Here is a 23,169-nt window from a genome sequence, read left to right on the forward strand (position 1 = left end):
AATCGCAACATTCTATTCCCAATAATTTTGGCGCCGATTGACAAATCTTCGCGACATTTTCAAAACTTATGGCCCGCTCCGGTCAGCTCCTATCTTGAAAGTTTCGGGGTGATTCGGCAAGCGGGGCCGAGAAAAAAGGGTGGTCCCAAAATGTGTTTTTCCCATGCAATTTTCCATAGGAAACTTTAGCCGCGGCTACAGCCCGAACTGCTGAATGGAATTACATGCAATTTCGCAAAAAAGTAGCCCTTGGTTCAGAAAGAACTCTTTTTGTTAAATGGTGTAAATCCATTCAGTTGTTGCTGAGAAAATCAAAATTAAAAAAATATCGATATCTATAGGCGCGTAGGATCAGCGCACCCTCCCGATCACAAGCTTCATGCTAATTTGCTGTGAACACTCCAAACCAGGAAGTGTTGGCAGCCACCTTGTGCCTCGGTAGAACCAAGGCACATGAAATCAGTAAGACAAACGCAAAAAAAGAAATTAAAGGGGGCAGGGTAGAATCACCCTGACCCCCTAGGCCTGCATAGGGGGTCCCACAAGGACCCCCAGGGCCATAAAAAGCCTTTAAAAAAAAAAACTGCGGGATGCGCACTGGATCCGCGGATCTGACCACAAAATAAAAAGAAACGAAGCGCGGGATGCCGCACTTCGTTTAAATAAATCCCCTGGGTGGACCAGGTCCCGGGGGCAGGAAAAAAAAGTGTGGGGGGGGGCCCTATCCCCCCACACCGGCCCGGGGACCGCCACCCTGGGCTTTGCAGGGGGCACATGGCCCCCCGCAGCCTCGGGGACCGCCACCCCCCGGGGCTTTGATAGGTAACATGGGGGGCATCCAAGCCCTGCCCAAGCCCCGGGGACCGCCAACCCAGAGGCTTTTAATACATTTGCGGGGGCTCACAGCCCCCCCCCCCACATGCCCTGGGGACCGCCACCTCCCCAGGGCTTTGCAAATGTTGGAAAGGGGCCACTCGGCCCCCCTCCTGGAGCCCTTCATGGTCCTGGGGACCACCACCCCCCCAGGGCCGGCTCCTGCAGTGTCCCGGGGTGCCCCTACACAGGGCACTGCTGGTTGTTATGGCAGGGCGGGAGCCGTGGGGCTCCCGCCCTGCCAGAGCAAACTGGGGTTTGGTTTTTGGAAGAGAGAGCAGGGAAACCTGCTCTCTCTCCCAAAAACCAAAGCGGATTGCTTTTCCACACGGGGAGGTGGAAAAGCAATGCCGGCTCCCGCCGGATACGGGGAGCCAGCGGGACCGTGGGGGGATTGGGGATCTCCCGCGGTCCCCAACTAGGATGCCAGGCCCCGGGGGATGGGTAACCTGGGGCCAGAACTGGCCATGGAGGGGGCCACGCGCCCCCCCCCCTCCCCAATAATAATTTTTAAAAAAACACACACACACAAAGGCTGGCCCCGGGGATGGGGTCCCCGGGGCCATAAATGGCCTTTGGAGGGGGGCCACTCAGCCCCCCTCCAGAAAAATAGTTTTAAAAATGGCCACGCCCCGGGGGATGGGGTCCCTGGGGCCTGGAATTGGCCATGGGAGGGGGGCCCACATGGGCCCTCTCCTGTTAATAATTTTTTTTGTTTTTTTTAATTGAGGGTCAGGCCCTGGGGGAGGGGGTTCCCAGGACCCCAAAACGGTAAAAAGAAGGGGGCTACATAGCCCCCCTTAAAAATAAAAGAAAAGAAATTGAGATTGTGCCCATGCCCCGCCTCCTCATAAAAACACTCTGCAAACGCGCCTTGTGGCGCGTTTTAAATTGGGGAATTCATTTCCCTCCAATACTGGGGTCCCTGGGGGCCAACTAGCCCACCAGGAACCTCCAGTATGCGCCAGGGAGCTGTGTTGCAGAGAGGTGTTCAGAGGCCACGCCCCTTTTACACCTCTCTGCAACGCAGCTTACTGGAGGTACCTGGTGAGCTAGTTGGACCCCAGGGACCCTCAGGATTCAAGGGGACTTAATCCCCCAACTTAAAACAAGCCACTGGGACTTTATCCCCCAACTTAAAACGGCCACAGGGCGTGTTTGAACACGTCACCTCAGGCCCCCCTTCCTTCACCAGTGTGCAAATGCGCCCCGTGGCACGTTCTAAGAAGTAGTATTATTATACAAATAAAATGAATTAATGATGTAATTGCTCTATAAAATATAATGTTTACATTCCAAATATGACTAAATGCACAAAAATATAAAAATATAATGCGTAGAAATTGTAACATTTAAAATGTGTGTATATATATACCATTAAATATAAGAACAATTGTATTTACATTTTAAAAACAAAACATAATTCATTTAAAATATGCAACAATTATAAAACAAAGTATCTATTTCAATAAATTAACATATTCACATTTATTTAGTGAGGGAATCATTATGGGTGAATAATCCTTGAACTAATATATACAATAATTATTCAGCCACAGACACCCCTGAACCAAAACATCTTACTACTACTACCACTATTCATTACACATCCCTTCACCCTAAAAAACGAATTAATAAGTCAGTGCAACAACCGCCCTACGGCCCTAAAAAGAAACCAGTAACGAGGTACAACACTATCCCTGCACTCCAAAACCTAATCAGTAAACGGGTGCAGTACCTATCTACGCGCCCTAAAAACTAAGTAAACCAGTGCAACACCCAATCCAGCACCCTAAAAACGAATCTGTAACCCAGAGCAGTACCCATCTCTGCTCTCTAAAAAACACTCAATAATCTGGTGCAAAACCCATTCCTGCGCCCTGAAAACTAATTAGTAACTTGGTGCAATATCCACCTCTCCCCTCCTATATTAGTAAACCAATGCAACACCCACACCAGTGCTTCAAAAATGAATTGGTGGGGGCGTGGCTAAGACGGCAACCATCAAGGACGTGCCTACCCATCGCTCCTGCCTCAGACCCAGGCCTGAGACCTTTAGCCTCGATGCAATTGCCCCCAAATCCTGGGGCGACATCCTGACGCACGCCCTACAACACCCTGAATCAATTGGACCCCCGAGCTTACCTCTGAGCTGCAGCGGAGGTCGGCGGTGCGGTGCGCCGCATGGAGCGGGTGATGTGGCCTGGAGGCTGCAGTGGGTGGCGGCACCACGGCAAAGCAGGGGTCTCCGCTTCTGCAGCCTGGAAGACAAATGAAACACCGGGCCTCTCCTGAAGGCGCGACAGGAATGCTGCAGAATCTGGAGGAGCCGGGAGTTGGGCCATGAGAACTGCATCGGCAGAGAGCTGGAGCGGGAGGCGACGCCGCTGGCGGAGTGACGTCCGGACCGCCTCTGGGCCTGCCGCACACTATCGCCCCTGGTGCGAGACTCGTGCGGCATGAGAGTCAGACTCCACGTGTGCGGACCTGACTGGGTGATTGAGTGACCGGCCGCAGCCTTGGAGCTCTTTGAGGTGCTGGAGCTGCCTGGACTTTCCCATCACACTACGGATTGAGCCTTTCCAGACTTCCCTGCCCCTACCCCGCAGCAGCTCAATTGGTGGCAGCTGGCCTGGTTGGTGCAGCAGCGGGCCCAGTTCGGGATCGCCGGGGGTGCCCGTCTCCCCCTGCCCATGGCTACATTGGAGAGAACAACAGAGTGGTGCAAGGAGCCTTAGTCGCATCTGCCACGGCTGGAATTGCCAATACGCTGCGACGGAGGGGGCCATAACTGCCACGAGGGTGGTGTGTCCACCATAGCCAGAGCTATCGCGCGCCCTTAAATCAGTGGAGGGCAGGGGTAGCCGAGAGATTGTGTGCCAGGAGTGCTGACTGTGATGTGACTGCGCAGACCCGAGAGCATACTGACTTTGACGGGCTCGCAGGCAGCACAGGGGCCCTCGGCTGGGGCACACACATGCTCTCTGATACCCGGTGCGGGCACCGTTCCCTCCTGTAGACAAGACCTGTCAGCGTCGCCCGCTGTGAGGTGTAACATCTACGGGCTAATGACAAGTTGGCGGCTGCCGCCAAGCAGCGCAAGAGGAGATCGGTGAAGGCGCTTCTGCTTAAACCGGGGTCGGAGGGACCGGAGATACCCAGGACAAAGAGGGGCTCCCCATCGGCAAAGGGTTAGACTGATGCTGATTCGAGGATGTGGCGTCCTCGAATCGTTGTTTCCCACTCTCACTGGTGAATTCCACACGATGAAAAAGGAACGGTCAGCAGAGCTCTGTGAACTATGGAGGGACATTGACTCAGTTGGGGACCGTGTGGACGACCTGGAGACTAATACGGCAGCTAGAGATGAGGAGGTGTCCCACCTTCAACAAGAAGTTCTCCGCCTACGAGAACAGCAGCTAGACCTCAAGGCACACACAGAAGATTTGGAAATCGCTCCAGGTGGAACAACTTCAGAATCCGGGTGACTCTGCAGGGCTTGGAGGGAGACGACATTGAGGGCTTTGTTGAAAGCCTCTTCCGGCATGTCCTAGGAGCCCCAGCAGACCAACGCAACAAGCTGGACCGGGCACATTGTGTCGGGCCTAAAAGACCAGCCACAGCCCCGCCTTCAGATATCCTGACCTGTGTTCATAAATTTCAGCTGAAGGAGCGTATCCTGCGAGAGGCCCGAGCAAAACACCCGCTTGAGTATCGCTCCTGCCGGCCTCTTCTGTTCCAGGACTTGGCAACATCCACTCTGCAGAAGCGACGGGAGTTCCGACCTGTCACTGAATTTCTCTGTTCCAATGCGGTCCCCGACTCATGGGGTCACCCCTTCAGGATCATTTTCAAATGGGACAGCAAACTGAGACAGGTGCATTCTCTTCAGGATGCGATGTCCATCTTTCATCTGCCAGGCACAGACAGCACCCCCTTGGAGAAGGAGGCATCTCCAGTCCCCCGCAACAACACAGGGAGATGGGGACGTGTGGGGGGTTCCTCCTCCCAGGCCCGCCCAGATCCAGAGACCATGGCGGAGGAGTGCAGGGCTTTCCTGGACTCACTGACTAAGGACTCTAATGCGGCTGACTGAGGGGTGGGGGCTGCTATGTGTGTTTAGCTAGCTGCCAGGATTAATTTTGCCTTCCTGTCCTGGGTCTGGGGGGGAGGTGGGGACGGCAGTGGTTCCTGCAGTTCGTCTTACGTTCCTCCATGGGGCAGAGAGCCCAGGACAATGGTAAACCTTTACAGTTTTTGTTCACTGTTCTAAGTTTGCGGTAAATTGGTTGGGGTTCCCTTCCTTCCTTTTCTAGCCTATTTTGTGGACTCTCTGGTGGCTTGGGATCCACCCTTCAACTCTGGGCATGGGTGGGAGGGGCTCGGGTCATATGGCGGTTCTATGGTACCCCTGACAATGGCTAGTATCAAAGTAATATCTCTGAATGTCAAAGGGCCTAACAATCCCTTCAAACGCAGAGCCATCTCGTCATACTTAGAGGGCACAGACGCTCACATCTGCCTTTTAAAGGAGAGACATCTCTTACCCACAGACACGCACAGATTACGCTCTAGGGGGCCTTCCCCCACCAGGTTTTTTCCTCTCAAACCACAAAGACGGCGGGAGTGGCCAATCTTGTCTCCAGCAGATTCCCTGGCCACATAGGTGACAAACAGGTGAAGATAAAGGGCAGGTTGTTGGCATACTCCTTCCTGCTTGGCACATCTACCTTCATAGTCGCCACTGTTTAAGTCTCGAATGAGGGCCAGGAGGGGTTCCTGAGAGGCGCAATACATGATCCGACGGTCCAGGGAATTCACATTTTACTTGCATCCTCATAAGTCCTACGCCCGGATTGATCACGCTGATGTTTCACACCGATCGCTCCTCTCGTAGATTATGGCATCTGCGCGAAACCATGCTTCAGCGCCCTACAGTGATCCAATAGGTTGAGTCTTGCATTGCTACCTCTCTCGCTCTGAATGACACCCCCGCAACACAGGTGACGACCCTTTGGGAGGCCTTAAAGGCGGTTATCCGGGGAGAATTTCTAGGTATCGCTGCCGCAGATAATAAAGCCCGACGTGAGAAGAGGGAACAGCTTAGTGGGGAGGTGGCAGAGCTGGAACGCATTTACCAGCGGACAGGGACACCTTGGGTCTGGAGGCAACTCAAGAAAGCCCGAGCTCAGTTGGCAGGCCATGATGTAGGTAGGGCGAAGTAAGCAGCTCAACGGTTAAAACACACATTTTATGTGAGTGGAGAAAGAAGAGGTAGGCTCTTGGCCACTAAACTCCTGGCGCAGAGGCAGCGGTCCCAAGTTATCGGGATTTTGGATCGGCAGGGTCAGGTTCTTCACATTGAACGTGACATCGCGGGTGCCTTTCGCTCCTTCTATGAGGACCTGTACATGGCGCAGACGTTACCAGCCGATGGTCGGGCGCAGTACCTCGAAGACACCGTGCCAACGAGCTTGGTGCTCCCATTAGACTTGAGGAAGTCATCGCAGCCATCTCCCACTTGAATCTTCACAAATCCCCAGGGCCCGATGGCTTTTCTTCTGTCTTTTACAAGAAATTCTGCCCGGTCATGGCTCCCATCTTGATCTGTCTTTTCAATTCCATAGGACCGGAGGCAACATTACCCACCACCAGGCTGGAGGCCTTGATTACAGTCATCCCTAAGCCCGGTAGGGATGGCCATTTCTGCTCCTCCTTCCGTCCCATTTCGGTCCTCAATGTAGACCTAAGGATTTTCACTTGGATTGGTAGACCCTGATAAGTCTGGGTTCGTACCCAGCTGAAAACACCAAACGGCTCCTTCATCTCGTAGATCGCTCTGAGCGCTTACCGGCGGAGCATGTGATCTTTTAAGAAGGCGTTCGACAGGGTCCATTGGCCCTATCTCCGAGCCACCCTGTCTCACTTAAGCCTCCCAGACCGGTTTATCCAATGGGTATTTTGCAGCTATGAGAACCCAGTCGCTATGGTGCGAGTAAACAGAAGTACTTTGAACTCCTTTCCTAATCGCAGTGAGACGCGGCTGGGCTGCCCCCTGTCACCACTTCTATTTGATCTATAAATGGAGCCTATTACTCAGAGGGTACACTCGGACCCTCTCATTAGTGGCGCGCAATTTGGCGGGACGGAACACAAGCTAAGTTTATATGCGGACGATGTGGTGGCCACTTTGGAGCGACCTCGGGAGTCCTTCCCGGCCTTGCTGGCGGAGCTTGACAGATTCGCCGCGGTCTCTGGGTTCAAGATAAATGTGCTTAAATCCCAAAGGACTGGGCTTTGCGCTAACACCTGATACGCTACAACTCCTACAGCACTCTTATCCAGTCCAATGGACCCCGGAATCACTCCCTTATTTGGGGATACACGTTACTGTGGCTATTGACTCAACTAAATCGATAAACTATACACTGTTGCTCTGGCGTGTCCAGGAGTCTCTGCGGAAATGGAGGCCACATCCGCCGACCTGGTTGGGCCGCATAGCGGCAGTGAAAATGTTACTCTTACCCCAAATTTTGTATGCATTTCATACACTCCCATTGGTTCCTCCGACTGGGGTCATCCGCTCTCTACAACGGGACAAGGAACGATTTATCTGGAGGGACCAATGAGCAGGCATGAGTAGAGATCGAGCCTGTCCCAGCCCTGATGAGGGGGGCCTGGGGATCCCGGACCTAGTCGCCTACTGGGGGGTGGCCCAATTGAGGGCGTTAGTTGAATGGTTCCGCCCGGAGTCAGAAAAGCACTGGCTTTTTGTGGACCGCTCGCTTGCCGGTAAATCTCTCTGGGGCATTCCTTTCCTAACACAGGCCTCGCAATCTGTACCTTTCGGAGGTTACCCGTCCTGCTCTCTTGGCTTGGGATAGAGTTGCTACCAGCCGGGACTTAACCTCCTTCCCTTCCCCACTCACACCTATAGTGCGCAACCCAGATTTCACACCGGGATTGGATGAGGTCTAGTTCCGACGCTGGACGGAGGAAGCTAGCCGGTCTATTGGTCTTTTTTTTAATCTTGAGGGCCTCAGATCCTTTCCGGACATGCACAGGGACCTGGGCTTACCCGAAACAGAGCGCTATCGAGATCTACAGATTCGGCATTGGGTTCAACAGGGTGAAATGTGCGCAGGCGCGGAGAGACGCCTCACTCCCTCTGAAAAATGGCTTCTCACCCGGCGCACAGACGCTCGTCTTACCTCAGACCGATATAAATTCACGCGCCCTACCCCGGGTGAGCGGAAAGCCCCGGGACAGCTCAGGAGGGAGAGGGAGATAGGTAGAGAGTTAACACAGAAGAAATGGTCCGCAATATATTATAGGACCCGACACACGGCCCGCAACGTTGCCTCCACTGAGTCCGCCACTAAAGTGGCTTACTAATGGTATTTAACTCTTGAAGGCCTACACTGTGGCAACCCTGCTTGCGATCCCCATTGCTGGAGAGCATGCGGCTCTGTAGGCACACTCACCCACATTCTTTGGGAGTGTCCACTGCTAGGGGACTACTGGCAGCAGACCCTAGATACTGTTGACTCCCACTTCGACACTCAAATTCCACGATTCCCAGCGTATGTCCTCTTGGGCCTCCCAAATGCTCTTACATTTCCCCTTAAATCCAGGAGGGGTAAACAAATGGCCTTTGCGTTAGTTGCAGCAGTCCAGAACATCCTCACACACTGGGGTACCACAACACCACAGACACGGCTAGGCTGGATTCATAGACTGTGGGGGATACTGGGGATGGAGAAAATGTTGCACACATTACCCCCCCGACTGCGTCCTTCCATGGTCTCTAGGAGTCGTTCCTCACCCTCCTCTCCTCCGAGTTCAAGGAGCTCACATGCCCTAAATACCTTAGACTCCTATGACTCACGGACCCGCCATGATCACCGCCCGACGCCAAAACCTAACAACCGACGCCCCTATTACACTCCCGACACAAGCCTGCCACCTATCATATCTACATTCCAACAGCCGCGAAGGGGGAAGGGGGAGGGAGGGGAGGAGGGTTTCTTTTTTTATATTTCCTCATTTGTTATCTCTTTATGCCAGATATACAGTTTTATAGCCGGATTGTAACCCGATGAATGTAAAGCACCTACTGGCCTGTTGTACTTGTTTTTGAAATACAATAAAAGAAATTTAAACATAAAAATGAATTGGTAAGCCAGTGCAATACCCATACCTGCACCTTAAAAACGAATCACTTATTAGTAACCCAGTGCAATACCCATCCCACAACCTAGAATCAAATTAGTAACCTGCAGCAATACCCACACCAGTGCCCTAACAGCTAATCAGTGACCCAGTGCAATACCCATCTCTGTGTCCTAAAAATGAATCCCTAACCCAGTGCAATACCGATCCTTGCGCCCTAAAAATAATTATCAAATAAAGCAACACCCATCACTCAAACCCTATGAAATCTCAAAAAACAATACAAAAAATGTATATATTTTTAATAACTACATTTTAGTAAACTTCCAGAAAATCCTCTAAAAGCCAACAACCCAAAGAGAAAAGAACATAAAAACATTTAGAAGTTAAAAAAACAGTAATTAAAATTAAATATATAAAACATTTAATTTTCAGAAAAACACACATTTACTTGGTGTCATCAGTAATGTCATGAGTGATGTCAGTGACCATGTCATGAGTGATGTAATATGTGATATCATCAGCAGTGCATTGCGGGCGCGTGAGTTATAGTTAGCTGAACTAACTATAACAGGGAATTTCTATGGTTTTGTATGAGTGAAATGTCCAACTAACAATAACGCCCCTGAAACCTATGGTTTTTTCAGTGAATTTCTAAGGTTTTTTAAATGCTAGTTTCCAACTATGCCTACAGAGGTTGGACATGTGAAGAAAGAAGAACAAATGCACAGAAAGAAGCAAAAGAAATGCAGAGAGAGGCAACAGAAGTCCACAAAGACGAAGAAAAGTGCAGGAAGAAGCAAGACGTTTAGAAAGAGGCATTGTTGCAAAATCATCCTGTGCCCACAACTTTTTCAGACAACTTTAACAAACCAGGCCTAGAGCCAGGGCTATGCTAAAAGACACTTAGAATACAGTAAAAACACCTACATACACTAGGGAACACTATGCTTTGGGGTACCCCTGTAATTACCATGACCTCCTCTGAAAGACTCTGGTACAGAATAGGGCAAGGGGATTAAAACTACCTATTATTTGTATAATAATACTTTTCAAAAGAATGTTTGTAAATTTGCAAACCTTATAATTTGTAATAAATTAATGAGTTATTTTTAAAATATATGTATTTTTTAAGTCTATATTTTGATTTTCGATATTTTTGTTACTTTTAAAGTTCATTTAGAAAGTCTACATTATTATTACATGTGTTTCAATATCGTGAAATTTAGCAAAATTATGGATTCCATATTTTGGTTAATTTAATTGTAATATTCGGTTAACGATATTATGGGTGTCAATATTTTAGCTTCAATATTTATATATCTCGATATTTTTAATATTGATGTATACTATTACAATACAAACTAAAGCAAGGTAAACATTGGTTTTAATCCAATGTCCGTAACACTGAAGGTTGTTCCTCTTGGAAGGACAGAGAACTATGAAGAAGGAGCCCTCTCAACCTAAAAATACTATAAATTCAGAATGTCTCAAGCTCAACAGCAATTTTTTCATAGGAGGTGCAGTTTTTGTGGAACTCTTTCAGCAGATTTAACAATCACACCTTCATTTGTGTTTTTCAGACATAACCTAAAAGCTCCCCTCTTCCCGCTGCACTGGAAATCAAAAGGACTTTTTGTAATTCATAATTTATACCTAATCTTCGCTTATCCTAGCTATGTGCTGTTGCGTGTTTCTACTGTTCAAATGTAAAGTGTCACAATACTTCTTAGTGCATCAGCACAATAAAAGAGCTGTTAAAAATAATAAGTTCCTTTGTCTGAAGGGGACCTGCAGCAGTTGGTGAACAGGCTAATGTGGACGAGTGCAGCATGGGACCCTTTTTACATCTAAACACAAAACACCATGTTTGAAACATACTGTGACACAGCCAGCACCAACAAATAACAACCTTCGAGGTATGACTGATGCCTGTGATCCTCTGCACCTCGTGCACACATTACCAATGTGCCCCCTAAGCATCCAGCATACGACCCTTCAACTGCTCTTAGCTTTAAAGCCCACACGTGAGAAAGATGGTTTGGTGTGAACGTATTTCTCTGCTTCTCACCTGCCCAGCCTCTGTTGTGGGCACCAGTCAGCTTCACCACCGTGAACCACACACGCTGTGCAGGCCAAGCCATAGCTTGTTTCAGTTTTTAATACAAGTCATCTTTTCACTTGCTACTGATGATAAAATGACACTTCTACACACCAGGTCGTGAAACCTTCATTTACCTTACAACGTACTCCAGCATTAACCAGAGTACATTTCTATTCCTCACCACGCGGCATCTGCCAGGTCACCGGTTAAAGCTATAGAGTCCGGTTCAGGGTCCAAGACTTGTTGTATCACCCTCAGAGATACACTGCTCTCCGGGCCCGCCCGCACTGCAGTCACAGCCCGCAGTATCCTCACAGTCATGCTGCTCGTTTCCTGGTGAACGGGAGTGCAGTCACAGCCCACGCATCCTCGCTGCCACCGTGCTGTCTTGAGGTCACAATGGGTGTAGTCAGTCTGCACCCTCACCCCACTAACGCTCTGCAGGAAGTGTCCCTACTGACCTTTAAGCTTGCATTACTACCAATTACCACGACGTTCGTTCACCACAGCACGCAGCATGCCGTTGTATTCTGTGAAGGTGCTTGTACAACGCTTGACGGTTGTGAGTGAGTAGGTAAATGTGAGAACGGGTCAAAGAGTAGAAGGTGGGCAAGCATATGGATTCATGAATAAAGGTGCACGAAAGCAACAAATACAAAAGTTGTGTGAGTATGGCTGCATGCGTAGGTGAGCACCATATAGAATGACGAATGGATGAGTATGAGAGTGCATGCATGGATGGATGAGTACCTGTGCCTGAGGGTTGGATGAATAAATGGGTGTGTAAGAAGCATGTTGGAGCCTGATGGCAGGACAGGGGCCTGGCTGTTGCTCTCTCACCTCCTACCATTGATACTCATGCTGTTATCCCTGAACTCACTCCCTCACCTATTCGCACATCCATGAATTCATTCATTTCAACCATAGATACCATCTCTGTTTATTCATGCATTCACTCACTCACACAACCACACACACAAACCTACCAGTGAATGGCGGAGCTCTTCCAGCCATGCAAATCCAGACCAATGACCTTGCCAATGCATACTGACTTTGTCACTGTGACTCCAATGCATTTGAACCTTTTAGGCTAGGTTTGTGGGGCCCTTGAGGGACAACCACGTGCATTTTACAAGTACTAATTTGCCTCCATCTTGTATGATAAGTCCAGGGGTCTATAAACAGTCTCAGTGACCTGCGTACCAGTAGACGTGTTCTAGAACCACATTTTCTGGGTTTAGTAAACCTGCCTTACGTGCAGAGGCCTGGCACCTGGCTGGCATGCTGGATCCAGAAAGCTTTCGAGATCCTGAAGATTTCCGTGTGTACTCTTGAATCAGTGGGCTCAGATGCTGTCTGCCCACATTCAGCATCGCCTTGAGATCTGTCTACTCTGATGGACATGGAGCCACTGACCAGTGTTATTAGCACCCTTTGGTCGTGAACCATACATTTTCAAAGTAATGGCTAACTCTAACCCTAAACCTGGACATTACTGGGCTTCCTGGTCTAATGATGTCCACCTATGGAAAACAGACTCTTGATTTTAAGATGCTAAAATCTTATTTGCTTTTCCTCCAAACCTCATCATTTATATTGTGTACTGATTGTAATTGTCACCACTTGGGTGACCTAATCAAAGAAGCTGGTTTTATCACATTACCAATATAACAATGACACCCAACTCCATCAAAGAATTTCGTTTCCAAATGTCATTTATTTACTAGCCCTCGTCCAAGAACACACACAGCCTTGGATGCCCACTCATAGAGGCATCCAAGGCTTTACCAGCAGAACCTGAAGCCACACAAAAGCATATGTTAACAAGCACTGGCACCATTTATTCCGATTAATGTAAATGAAATGTACAGGGTTTGAATACTGTAAAGAAAGTGTAGATGTAAAAAGTGTGTGGTGAACCAAATTCTGGCAAATTCGAGGTAAATATGCCTTATTTAGAGCATGCATGACTCCGAGGGAAATGATCTTCCCAAGTAAAACTGTTCAACAAACTACATGTTTAGGATTTGGTAGTATGAAAGATATTAGAAAATCCTCCATTCCCACAGAAGTACGATTCGCAAATTGGGAACTGAAGATAAACATGTCTGTAGACATGATAATTACATTTTACTTATAATTCATCCAAGCTTAATACAGATGTTTGGGTCTTATAGCCAGCTGATGAAAATGAATACATGAATTGCTTCCTTTCCAACACTTCAGGGTACAGAGCCAACCATCCTGATCCACGATATGATAGCTGGAATATACTTGTGATAGTTACCTCTTACAGTGTAGTCAAGTTATGTCAACATTGGCTGCAACACTCCAGGCAACAGGCTGGTAAACACTTGGCACAAATTAGAAAAACATGGATGGTCCTGACTTTATTTTATAATAAATAGGTTTACAATGGCATGAGTACATTATCCAGATGGGTATATTCCTCAAACACAATGACATCTGCATTTTATCAAATACAGGATGTCTTGAGTATGTTGCAACATGGCCAGGCTCAATTGAGGGCTCTAGTTCAATGTAATTGGTCGATACAGACACTGCATGCTAGACGTGCTCCATGGCAACTTCAGAATGTTTCACAGACTTTTGAGCCTAACTATCTAACTACTACACAAAAGACTAAGGCAGAAAGAGTCAACATACACCTTGTTACCAAATAAGCAATGCGAGCAGACACTATTTTTAGTAGCAGACACAGGGTTTCCAGCGTTACTTTTATGTGGAATGGGTTCACTCCCTTTTACAACGTTCAAAATCCTTGACTTTTATAAGTATAGGCTCTTGGCAGTGGCAGTGGCAGCCGCATGACTAGTGGGGGGTGTGTCGGTGTGGGGGAGTCACATTGTTGCACAATACAACAAAAAATAATATTAATAAAATATAAACTTACCTTGCCGCCGGGTCCCACCTCACTGCTCCTGATCTCCTCCTGGGACTCGAGGAACAGGGAAGCCAGGAAGAACAGCAATGCTCCCCTGGCCAATCACAACACTGCAATGCAGCATTGGGATTGGTAAGCACCCAGGCTGCCCTGACCAATCACAGCGCTGCAATGCAGCGTTGTGAATGGTTTGGAGCATCCTGGTTCGATGCTCAACCAGGGAATGGGGGCCTGGGCATGTTCTCAACACAGGATGTAATGCAGCCTGCATGGAGAACAGGGAAAGTGCGCATGACTGGTTTTGGCGGCCCGAGAAAGCCAACGAAACAGTTCTTGCACTAAAGGTCGAAACTCCCATTTTCTGAATAGAGACAAAGAGATCTTTATAAGTGTACCCAGCTGCCAGAATCCAATAGGACGTTCGCTGAGGTTTTCGATTTGCAGACTGCACGCACCTCGCTGGAAATATAGACATTACTCTGGACACAATATCGAACACACTTTGCTAACCTGGTGCACAGAGCTTTTAATGCCTCTATCACAACTGGAGTTGTGCTTTTCTTCAAGGCCATCAGCACTGGGTTTGTGAATATGTTTAAGACTGTGCTGATAATACCACCCTCAGTTTTCACTCGCTATTGTCAAGCATCTTTGGAGGGTTTCTGATAATAATGCTTGCCACTGGCTTTGGAATCATTATCCTAAGGGTATTCCTGGCTGTACACCTACATACATGCTAGGTACACTTAGGTACATCTAGTTAGGGTCGCATCGTAGGAGTACGCATTATTACGGCCATGTAGTTTTATACCTGCCTGTATTCATTGTTTTAGCACTATGGTAGGAATCTTCCATCCTTTTACTCTGTTGGTGCTTATAATCATTTATATCTGTTTCTATCTTATGGTTGTTTCAGCACACCTTTTTTACACTAGAATGACGCTGGTTCAAAGAATGCGCATTGAAACCATCCCCACTGTTTATTTTGCGTAACTCTCTGAGACGAAGTTAGCACGAATGACTGAGCGAAATGTACTGTACTGTTTCTTTAATCCCTGATGGGACTGAGTTGTCATGTTCGATAGTTGCCAAGAACTAGTCTCTCCTGGGTAAGAGGGGTTTCTATACGCACTGTGTGCTAGCTGGTATATAGTATATAGGCAAATATAACCGGAGGGGGTGTCTGGAATCAGACATGAAAAGACAAAATGTTATGGTATCTTTATTATATCTATGAAAGAGGGTGGGGTGCACACCTCCGTATTCTTCCTTAAACATACTTTTACTTGCTTTTATGTCGTGATTGCGTGCAGATTGCGAAAGGCGCTCTGCCCACATGGCGCCAGAGTACGAAGACGTGATTCCAAATAGGGGGCGAGTTCTCACCCCCAAAACAATTGCACAGCTTATTTGAAGCCTCCTGGCTTTCGTTTTATAACAACTATTTTGACCATGGTTCTACTAATTTAATCCATTTTTTATCCTCTTTTATCACTCGATTTTAATCAACAATGTTGTCTGTCCACACGCGGAAAGAGAACTGCCATATTTTCAGGTTTCTGATGCTCATTCAGTGTCCATCCGGACCTTCTCAAAGAACACGATTGAAGCAAACATCGTATGAAGCAGCGTTTATTGAATTGAAAGGCCAAATGCATTTCGGGCGGCTCGCGCCCTTCGTCAGGGGTCGCTAAAAGATAAACAATAACACCATCACTATCCCTTGTATTAACATAATGTCACACCGTAATAAATATCATGCCGAAATAAATATACATCAAACATTAAGTAATCCATACTTCACTCTTTAGCACTGAGATTAGAACGCTAGCAGTAATTAACAGAACAGATGGGAGCTGGTAACAGTGAAATGTATGTGGTTAGGAAAAGCTGGTTTAGTTAGTAAAAGTTGAACAGTACTATGAATGATGTGATTAGAACGGAGGGAGGACCTAGAGAAACGCAATGGGGGAAAGTAAGAAAGAAAGTATTGGATAGAACGGGGTCACATAAAGAGTGATGAGGGTTATACAATAAAACAGGGTGTAATGAGTTTAGGTATGCTCATCATGAATTGTTATAATATAAAACTGACTTAGCCTGGGGGGTAACGTTCGATGTAGTAACATGCAGAAACAAGGATTAGCACACTGTATAAGAGTTATGGATTACTTAATGTTTGATGTATATTTATTTCGGCATGATATTTATTACGGTGTGACATTATGTTAATACAAGGGATAGTGATGGTGTTATTGTTTATCTTTTAGCGACCCCTGACGAAGGGCGCGAGCCGCCCGAAATGCATTGGGCCTTTCAATTCAATAAACGCTGCTTCATACGATGTTTGCTTCAATCGTGTTCTTTGAGAAGGTCCGGATGGACACTGAATGAGCATCAGAAACCTGAAAATATGGCAGTTCTCTTTCCGCGTGTGGACAGACAACATTGTTGATTAAAATCGAGTGATAAAAGAGGATAAAAAATGGATTAAATTAGTAGAACCATGGTCAAAATAGTTGTTATAAAACGAAAGCCAGGAGGCTTCAAATAAGCTGTGCAATTGTTTTGGGGGTGAGAACTCGCCCCCTATTTGGAATCACGTCATGGTATCTTTATTACTCATTCACCTTCTGAACTCCAGCATGGTTATTTCTGAGCGTTTGTAAGTTGTTTATTGACCGGGCATGACTATCTAATTAAATCCATATATATGGAACAACACCGTAAGTCAGAGTCATACAGCATACACTTTGCTACGACTTACCACTATGTACAAATAGCAGCTGCCCTTCATTGATGTGAGCCTGCGTAAAGTTGAGAATGCTTTTGTTTGGGGCAGACTTCAGAGCCAGGTGACCATTGCTGGGTGGGGTAACTGAATACGCCAGATCTTCAGGCGAGGAGTCTCCGTCTTCTGCAGCTAGCTCATTCGGAGTTATTTCTGTGACCGAACCCACCCAAACCTTAACAAAACAGAGAAGATACATGACAAGCGTCATCAACACAGACAGGCCCATATGCACGAGTCTACAGTTTGCTGACCATATAATTTCTCCTCATGACAATTTTAATTAAACATTGTAAAAAGGTCCTCTGAAGAGTGGTATCCATGCTTAATAGCATCTATAAAATCTAAGATGTTGATATTGAATCCCTAGATGACCAGGCACGCTTGGCGGCCATAATGGTGACTAAAGAACACCATAGGATACATCACATAAAGCGCTGCTGCAATGTACTGGATGTCTAGTGGATGTGGACGAAGACCATTTGGATCAGATTCACTGAATTGCTTTGAGAGATAATGCTACACGGAAATCAGATTTTTCTTTTTCAATACACATCTATAAGAGGTAGTAATGTTCCCACGGTTTATGAGTGTATTAAAAGTAAGCCTACCCAAACATCATTCATATATTAGTGTAACACTTCTAACTTATGTTACTACAGATACTTTTCTTTAACTTAAAAAGGGATCATAAAAGCTACCATAAATGTTTCAACTGACATGTTTTTTTTTTAAACAAGATTGTAGAGCATTTCAATGACAATATTTCGTTCATCACTTGTAAAAACGTTATTACATGAATCAAATATTTTCTGCAGCAGTTTTTGTGAACCATCACATCCATTCTCCCTTCTCCCAACCTTCCCCACCCTACATGGACATGTTTCAGGAAGCAGCCTATCACAATTTGTTCATACACTTTCATCTGAATCTTAGTTCTCAGGCTGCGGGGGTTCACATATATCTCCTCTGTATGTGTTCCACCTCCCCCAGACCTTCTCCCATTTTCTTGGGCATCCTCTATATTTGTACACCGATCTTTCTGCAACCATTGCCAGGTCCATATCCCTACACCACTGAGCAAGAGTGGGGCTAATTCTGAAACCCCAGCGTTGCGCAATATTACTCTTAGCTACAGTCATTCCTAACGTCACCCAATCTTGGGTCGTCCTGTTCAAGTCCGTTGGGTTCCATATGTTAAGCAGGCAGCATCGCGGACTTAGCAGCACAGTAATTTGCTTGACCTGAGATAGTGTCCTCATTACTGCCATCCAGTTTCCCACAATCCTGGGGCAGCTCCAGATAGTATGGTAGAACGATCCCGTTTCCCTACACTCCCTGAGACAGTGCGGCGTGTCCGTCCTTCCTATCTTGTGTAGAAGTGCCCTAGTATAGTATGTACGGTGTAGGATTTTAAGCTGCACTAATCTAAGCCTTGATGGAATAGCCGCTTCCTTAGGGGAAGCTAGCTCCTCCCTCCATTCGACCTCATCAATATCGCCTACCTCTCACTCCCATTTAGCTTTCAGGGTCCCTGAGGGGTCCGTTCTATTGTTGACTATTTTCTTATAGGTCAGTGAGATTGCTTTCTTCTGGAGGTGATCAGTCAGGAGTCTCTCCTCAAGCGGAGAAGAGTCCTTCGGATTCGTGCCTGGCGGCAATATGGACTGGAGCGCATGTTTAATCTGTATATATCTGAACCTCTCCGTCTCCGCTAGACCGTATGTGGCCTGCAAATGTGCGAATGTGACCACTCCGCCCTTCTGCCATAGGTCCCCAACCGTTGATATTCCTATTGAGTCCCAATTACGGAACTCTTTTGTGTTGCTCAGCATCCCGAGTTTCTTTGTATCCCACAGCGGCATAGCCTTCGTGACCCCCCTTCCCACCCAAGTGCTCTCAGAGCCTCAAACCATATACGTATTGTGTGAAGTGTCAGACCCGGGATAGTGATACCTTGTGGCTTGATTCACCGGCAGCAGCTGAATTAACTTTCGTGTGGGCACTCATCTCGAAACAATTGGACAGTAGAGGGGACAATTGTCATCTGAACCTGCAGGGCTGCGAGCGAGCGGAGGCGCAGGACTACCAGTCCCAGGAGCGCCCGCCCGCCCTCATCGCATACACCTGGGCAGCTCTCCCTGCAGGCTCCTCCCCTTTGGAAACCAGAAAAGGCAGCGCAATCGGACCCTCGCCGGGATACCTTGTGGCTTGATTCACCGGCAGCAGCTTCTCGGCAGCGGCTGAATTAACTTTTCTTCTCCCTCCGCCTTCACCACCAACTCGCAGGACCCGCGACTCATCTCAAAACAATTGGACAGTAGAGGGGACAATTGTCATCTGAACCTGCAGGGCTGCGAGCGAGCGGAGGCGCAGGACTACCAGTCCCAGGAGCGCCCGCCCGCCCTCATCGCATACACCTGGGCAGCTCTCCCTGCAGGCTCCTCCCCTTTGGAAACCAGAAAAGGCAGCGCAATCGGACCCTCGCCGGGATACCTTGTGGCTTGATTCACCGGCAGCAGCTTCTCGGCAGCGGCTGAATTAACTTTTCTTCTCCCCCCGCCTTCACCAGCAACTCGCGGTACCCGCTTCGCGGGTCCCGCTTCGTGTGGGCACTCATCTCGAAACAATTGGACAGTAGAGGGGACAATTGTCATCTGAACCTGCAGGGCTGCGAGCGGAGGCGCAGGACTACCAGTCCCAGGAGCGCCCGCCCGCCCTCATCGCATACACCTGGGCAGCTCTCCCTGCAGGCTCCTCCCCTTTACATAGATCCTATAAACACATTGGATTAGTCCCACTGCGCGGGAGCGCGCGGGAGCGACCGGGAGAAGCCCGGGACAAGGGCGGGACCGTCTGTGGCCGTCCGGGGCCGGCAAGGGTCGGGTCGGGCCACCCCCCTTACATCGCAAGTGCCCCATAATCTGTTACTTATATGTATCTGTTTATTTAGTACATTACCTGGACACTGATGTTGCCATATTGCTGGTAAAATGTTGTTTTTACTTTGGGTCGTAGCCCTGTCTGCATTGTACTTTGTGAGACGTGAAAGAATACTTGGTGCACGGTATTAAAATGCCCCTTCGGTCAGGTAGGGAAAGGCAGGTCCAGGTTTCCACCTCCAATGGTACCTTCACAGGTACCATTGATCAGTTTTTTAAACGCACCACCTGTATACTGGAGAAGGAAATAGCTCTTGCTGAAAAACGCCTATCACTTGACTTGATTACGGGCAAGCGCTCCTCACTTGGAAAAATTCATGAGGCCATCTCCCCCGTTCCACTTTCCCAATTGAATAATGTTACTACCAACGTAAATGCGGACTTAGTGGTAGCAACTGCATCTACCAGCCAAACCCTGGATCTAGAGGGGGTTGGTACAGATAACGCATATGTTACTGCCCATGACACCATAGCGGATAGTAGTACTATCCACCATGACTTATCCCGCGATGACACTGGTCTTTCAGATTCCCCTAATCTTACCCAAAGCACGGAGCAAGCAAATTTATCTACTAGTTCCCAGTGCTCGCCCACGCAAAATCCTGGTTAACGGAAAAGGGTAGATTCGACCGATATAGGGGAACACAATAAGGGTCAGAGAGCTATCTACATATCCCCCACACAGACAACTACCTTCACAGCAGTGGCTCCACCTGAGGAACATAATGCCACAGTAAATATTGTAGAAAGTATACTCTTGGCCAAAATAGAGTTACTGATCAAATCTTTACTCCTACCGTTATTTGAACGGACTAGACTATTAAACACCAAGATGGATTCTTTGGATACACTAGTGAAAGAGAATTTAGCGGCAACAAAAAGAATCCATATGCCTTTAGCCTCAAAGTGTACAGATTTGACACTCCCCAAGAGCAACCCAGTGATTACCAAGGACGGCGGTATCCGAGCTAAAACGGGACCGCCTACTACAAATGTTCCTCAGCAAAAACCCGTTCCTGTTATAAAGAAAAAACAGACAACCGAGAGTATATCTCAGCATAAGGTTGCCACTGTTTCTAACCCACAGCCCCCATTCAGAAAACCACCTAATCTCACATCTTGACCAAAGTATACGGCCCAGGATTAAACCTGTACCCAGGAAACAATGTGTGAACCTCCCCCCTGAGTCACTTCCATATACCATCATTTTAACTGGAGTGGCCCCTCTGGGAGAAGGTAAGAGAGAAACACACAAAGATCTACACAACAAGGTAACATTTTGGCTAAATAAAAACCGCCCACTCCCTCCAAATTCAAACATAGAGATCCTTAATGTTAGGAGGGTGGACTGAGTAGGGTATAGTAAAAAAGATCTTGAGGGGGACTGTGTAGTAATCAACTTCAGGGAGCCCTGGGTAGCTGACTACATCAGCAGGGAACCCAGATATGGTAGACTGGGGGATGTTCAAACCTTGTCCCTGTATTATTTCTATCCGACACTACATTCTAACAGAGCCCAAACACCGCACCCCCACTTCCAAAGGTACAGACCCAGAGATAGATATCACCATGAAACACCAATCTATCCAATGTTTCAGCCCCATCTCTCGAACCGGTTTGCCCCTTTATTGGCATTGGATGGTGTGGATTGACATACCAATGGGCCCCTGGTCCCAAGGCTGCCACGAGCTATAGGAAACTGTTCATCAACCAATACAGCAATTATAGTGGACACGTCCGAGTCCGAGTTTGGAAAAATCCCCCAGGGAAGGAAAGGAAGGGGGGAAACTTTAAGCCATACTCTCATACCTGAGACCAGTGGGGGGAATGATTGTTCTATTGATATACCGCTTAAGACATCTGTACCTACCCTTAAGATATTATCCTGGAATATTGCTGGGTTGAAGGGGAAATTGGTAGAAGCAGACTGGGGGTCTTTTGTGGAACGTCATGATATAATTATATTACAAGAAAGTTGGTCTATTGATGCTATCTATCGGGTTGGTTATTTTAACTATTTTAAACCAGCCTGTAAAGGTCTAAAAGGTCGTCCTGCTGGGGGTCTCGTTATTTGGATCAGACAATCTTTAGGCTTAAAAATCTCTGACCTACCCACATTGAGCAATGATGTTCTAGCTTTAAAATTGAGTAGCAAAACTAGCCAAGAGTTCTTCTTGATTAACATATATGCCAGGGGGCGACCGGGTGGGAAGTCATCAAAAACGGCTGATGATTTAGATCCCCTACTGAATACCATTGGTAGAGATAAATGTGTATTGGTGGCTGGGGACTTTAATTGTACATTTGAACCTGTCCCCAATCTGGATAATGGGTGTTATGGTGAAGCTGATCAGATTTGGAACATTCCCTACTTGACTATTCCACCTGTCAAAAAAGTAACAGAGGCAGTTATGCAGTGGCTTGGTCTTTGCCTAGAATGGGATTTACGAGCAGCGAATGGGAGGACAAAATCTGACCTGATGGAAAATGCCACTTTCGACAACTCCCACAATTCGAGCCTGAGGAAATATAAATTTTATGGTCAAGTTGTGTTCCCTAGCGCGTACCCCACCGTCTCCATGTACCAGCTTAAAGTGCATGTAACTTTCCCCCTGTGCCAGCTATGAAGACGCAAATACATTTGCGTCCAACGTTAACATGTCTTTTTTCAGACCCACCCTGAATGGGTTAAATAGTCCGTTCCTAAGTATGCTATGCCAACGTCTTTTTGTAGTGCACCTTACACGTTTTTCAGCTCTGACAAAGTAGGCCCTGAATTTCTGCCATCGAGCCTTTTTTTCTTGGTTCTGACTCTGAAAGCCTCAGCCCAGGCTGCCTCTGTACCCGTGAACTCTGACTTACTCCCAGCGTGGCCCACCGCGCTTAGCTCAGCCTGCTGCCTGCCAAGACTGACTACAACCTTCGAATTATCTGTTCCGCTCCTCGAAAATACATTCCTGCCTACTAGTTCAAGTAAACATTCCCCAGCTGCAGAGCCAAAGGGCCGGCCTGTCTCCATGCAAGTAATTCATAGCCTCTGTTACCATGCTCCCCTGGAAGGCCCATGCCCCCACGCTTCTCATGCAGACACTCAGGCGCTTATACACGCATTCATAGTCAGTATAGAATAGCTTCTGCCCCAGAGACCTTTTCCGTTCAGATAATATGGTTCCCAAACATCAGATATCAGATATGATAGAAGTACGAGTTGATCTGACATACCAGACTTCTGTCTCTTTCCATCAGTGTAAATGTCAAGCCCCCTGCACCCTCCGGTTTCACGTCAATCACACGTCATGCAGCTGCGCGCGCATCCAAGCTTCCGATTTCTGCTGACATTGCAACATTTCTGTTTAGTACCACCCCTTTGTGACACCTGCCT

The 23,169-nt window shown here is 47.6% G+C and overlaps 1 protein-coding gene across 1 annotated transcript in view; it reads right to left on the bottom strand.

Annotated features, from left to right (window-relative positions):
- LOC147726525 (chondroitin sulfate proteoglycan 4-like) overlaps positions 1–23,169 on the bottom strand; it is a 474,128-nt gene that overhangs the window by 215,163 nt on the left and 235,796 nt on the right. The window contains exon 6 of the mRNA XM_086960631.1: positions 16,822–17,020. Within this exon, the coding sequence (XP_086816757.1) occupies positions 16,822–17,020 (199 nt within the window). The remainder of the gene's footprint in view (positions 1–16,821; positions 17,021–23,169) is intronic.

This window comes from Lissotriton vulgaris, chromosome 3_1, assembly GCF_964263255.1.
Source record: "Lissotriton vulgaris chromosome 3_1, aLisVul1.2, whole genome shotgun sequence".
Classification (NCBI taxonomy): Eukaryota; Metazoa; Chordata; class Amphibia; order Caudata; family Salamandridae; genus Lissotriton; species Lissotriton vulgaris.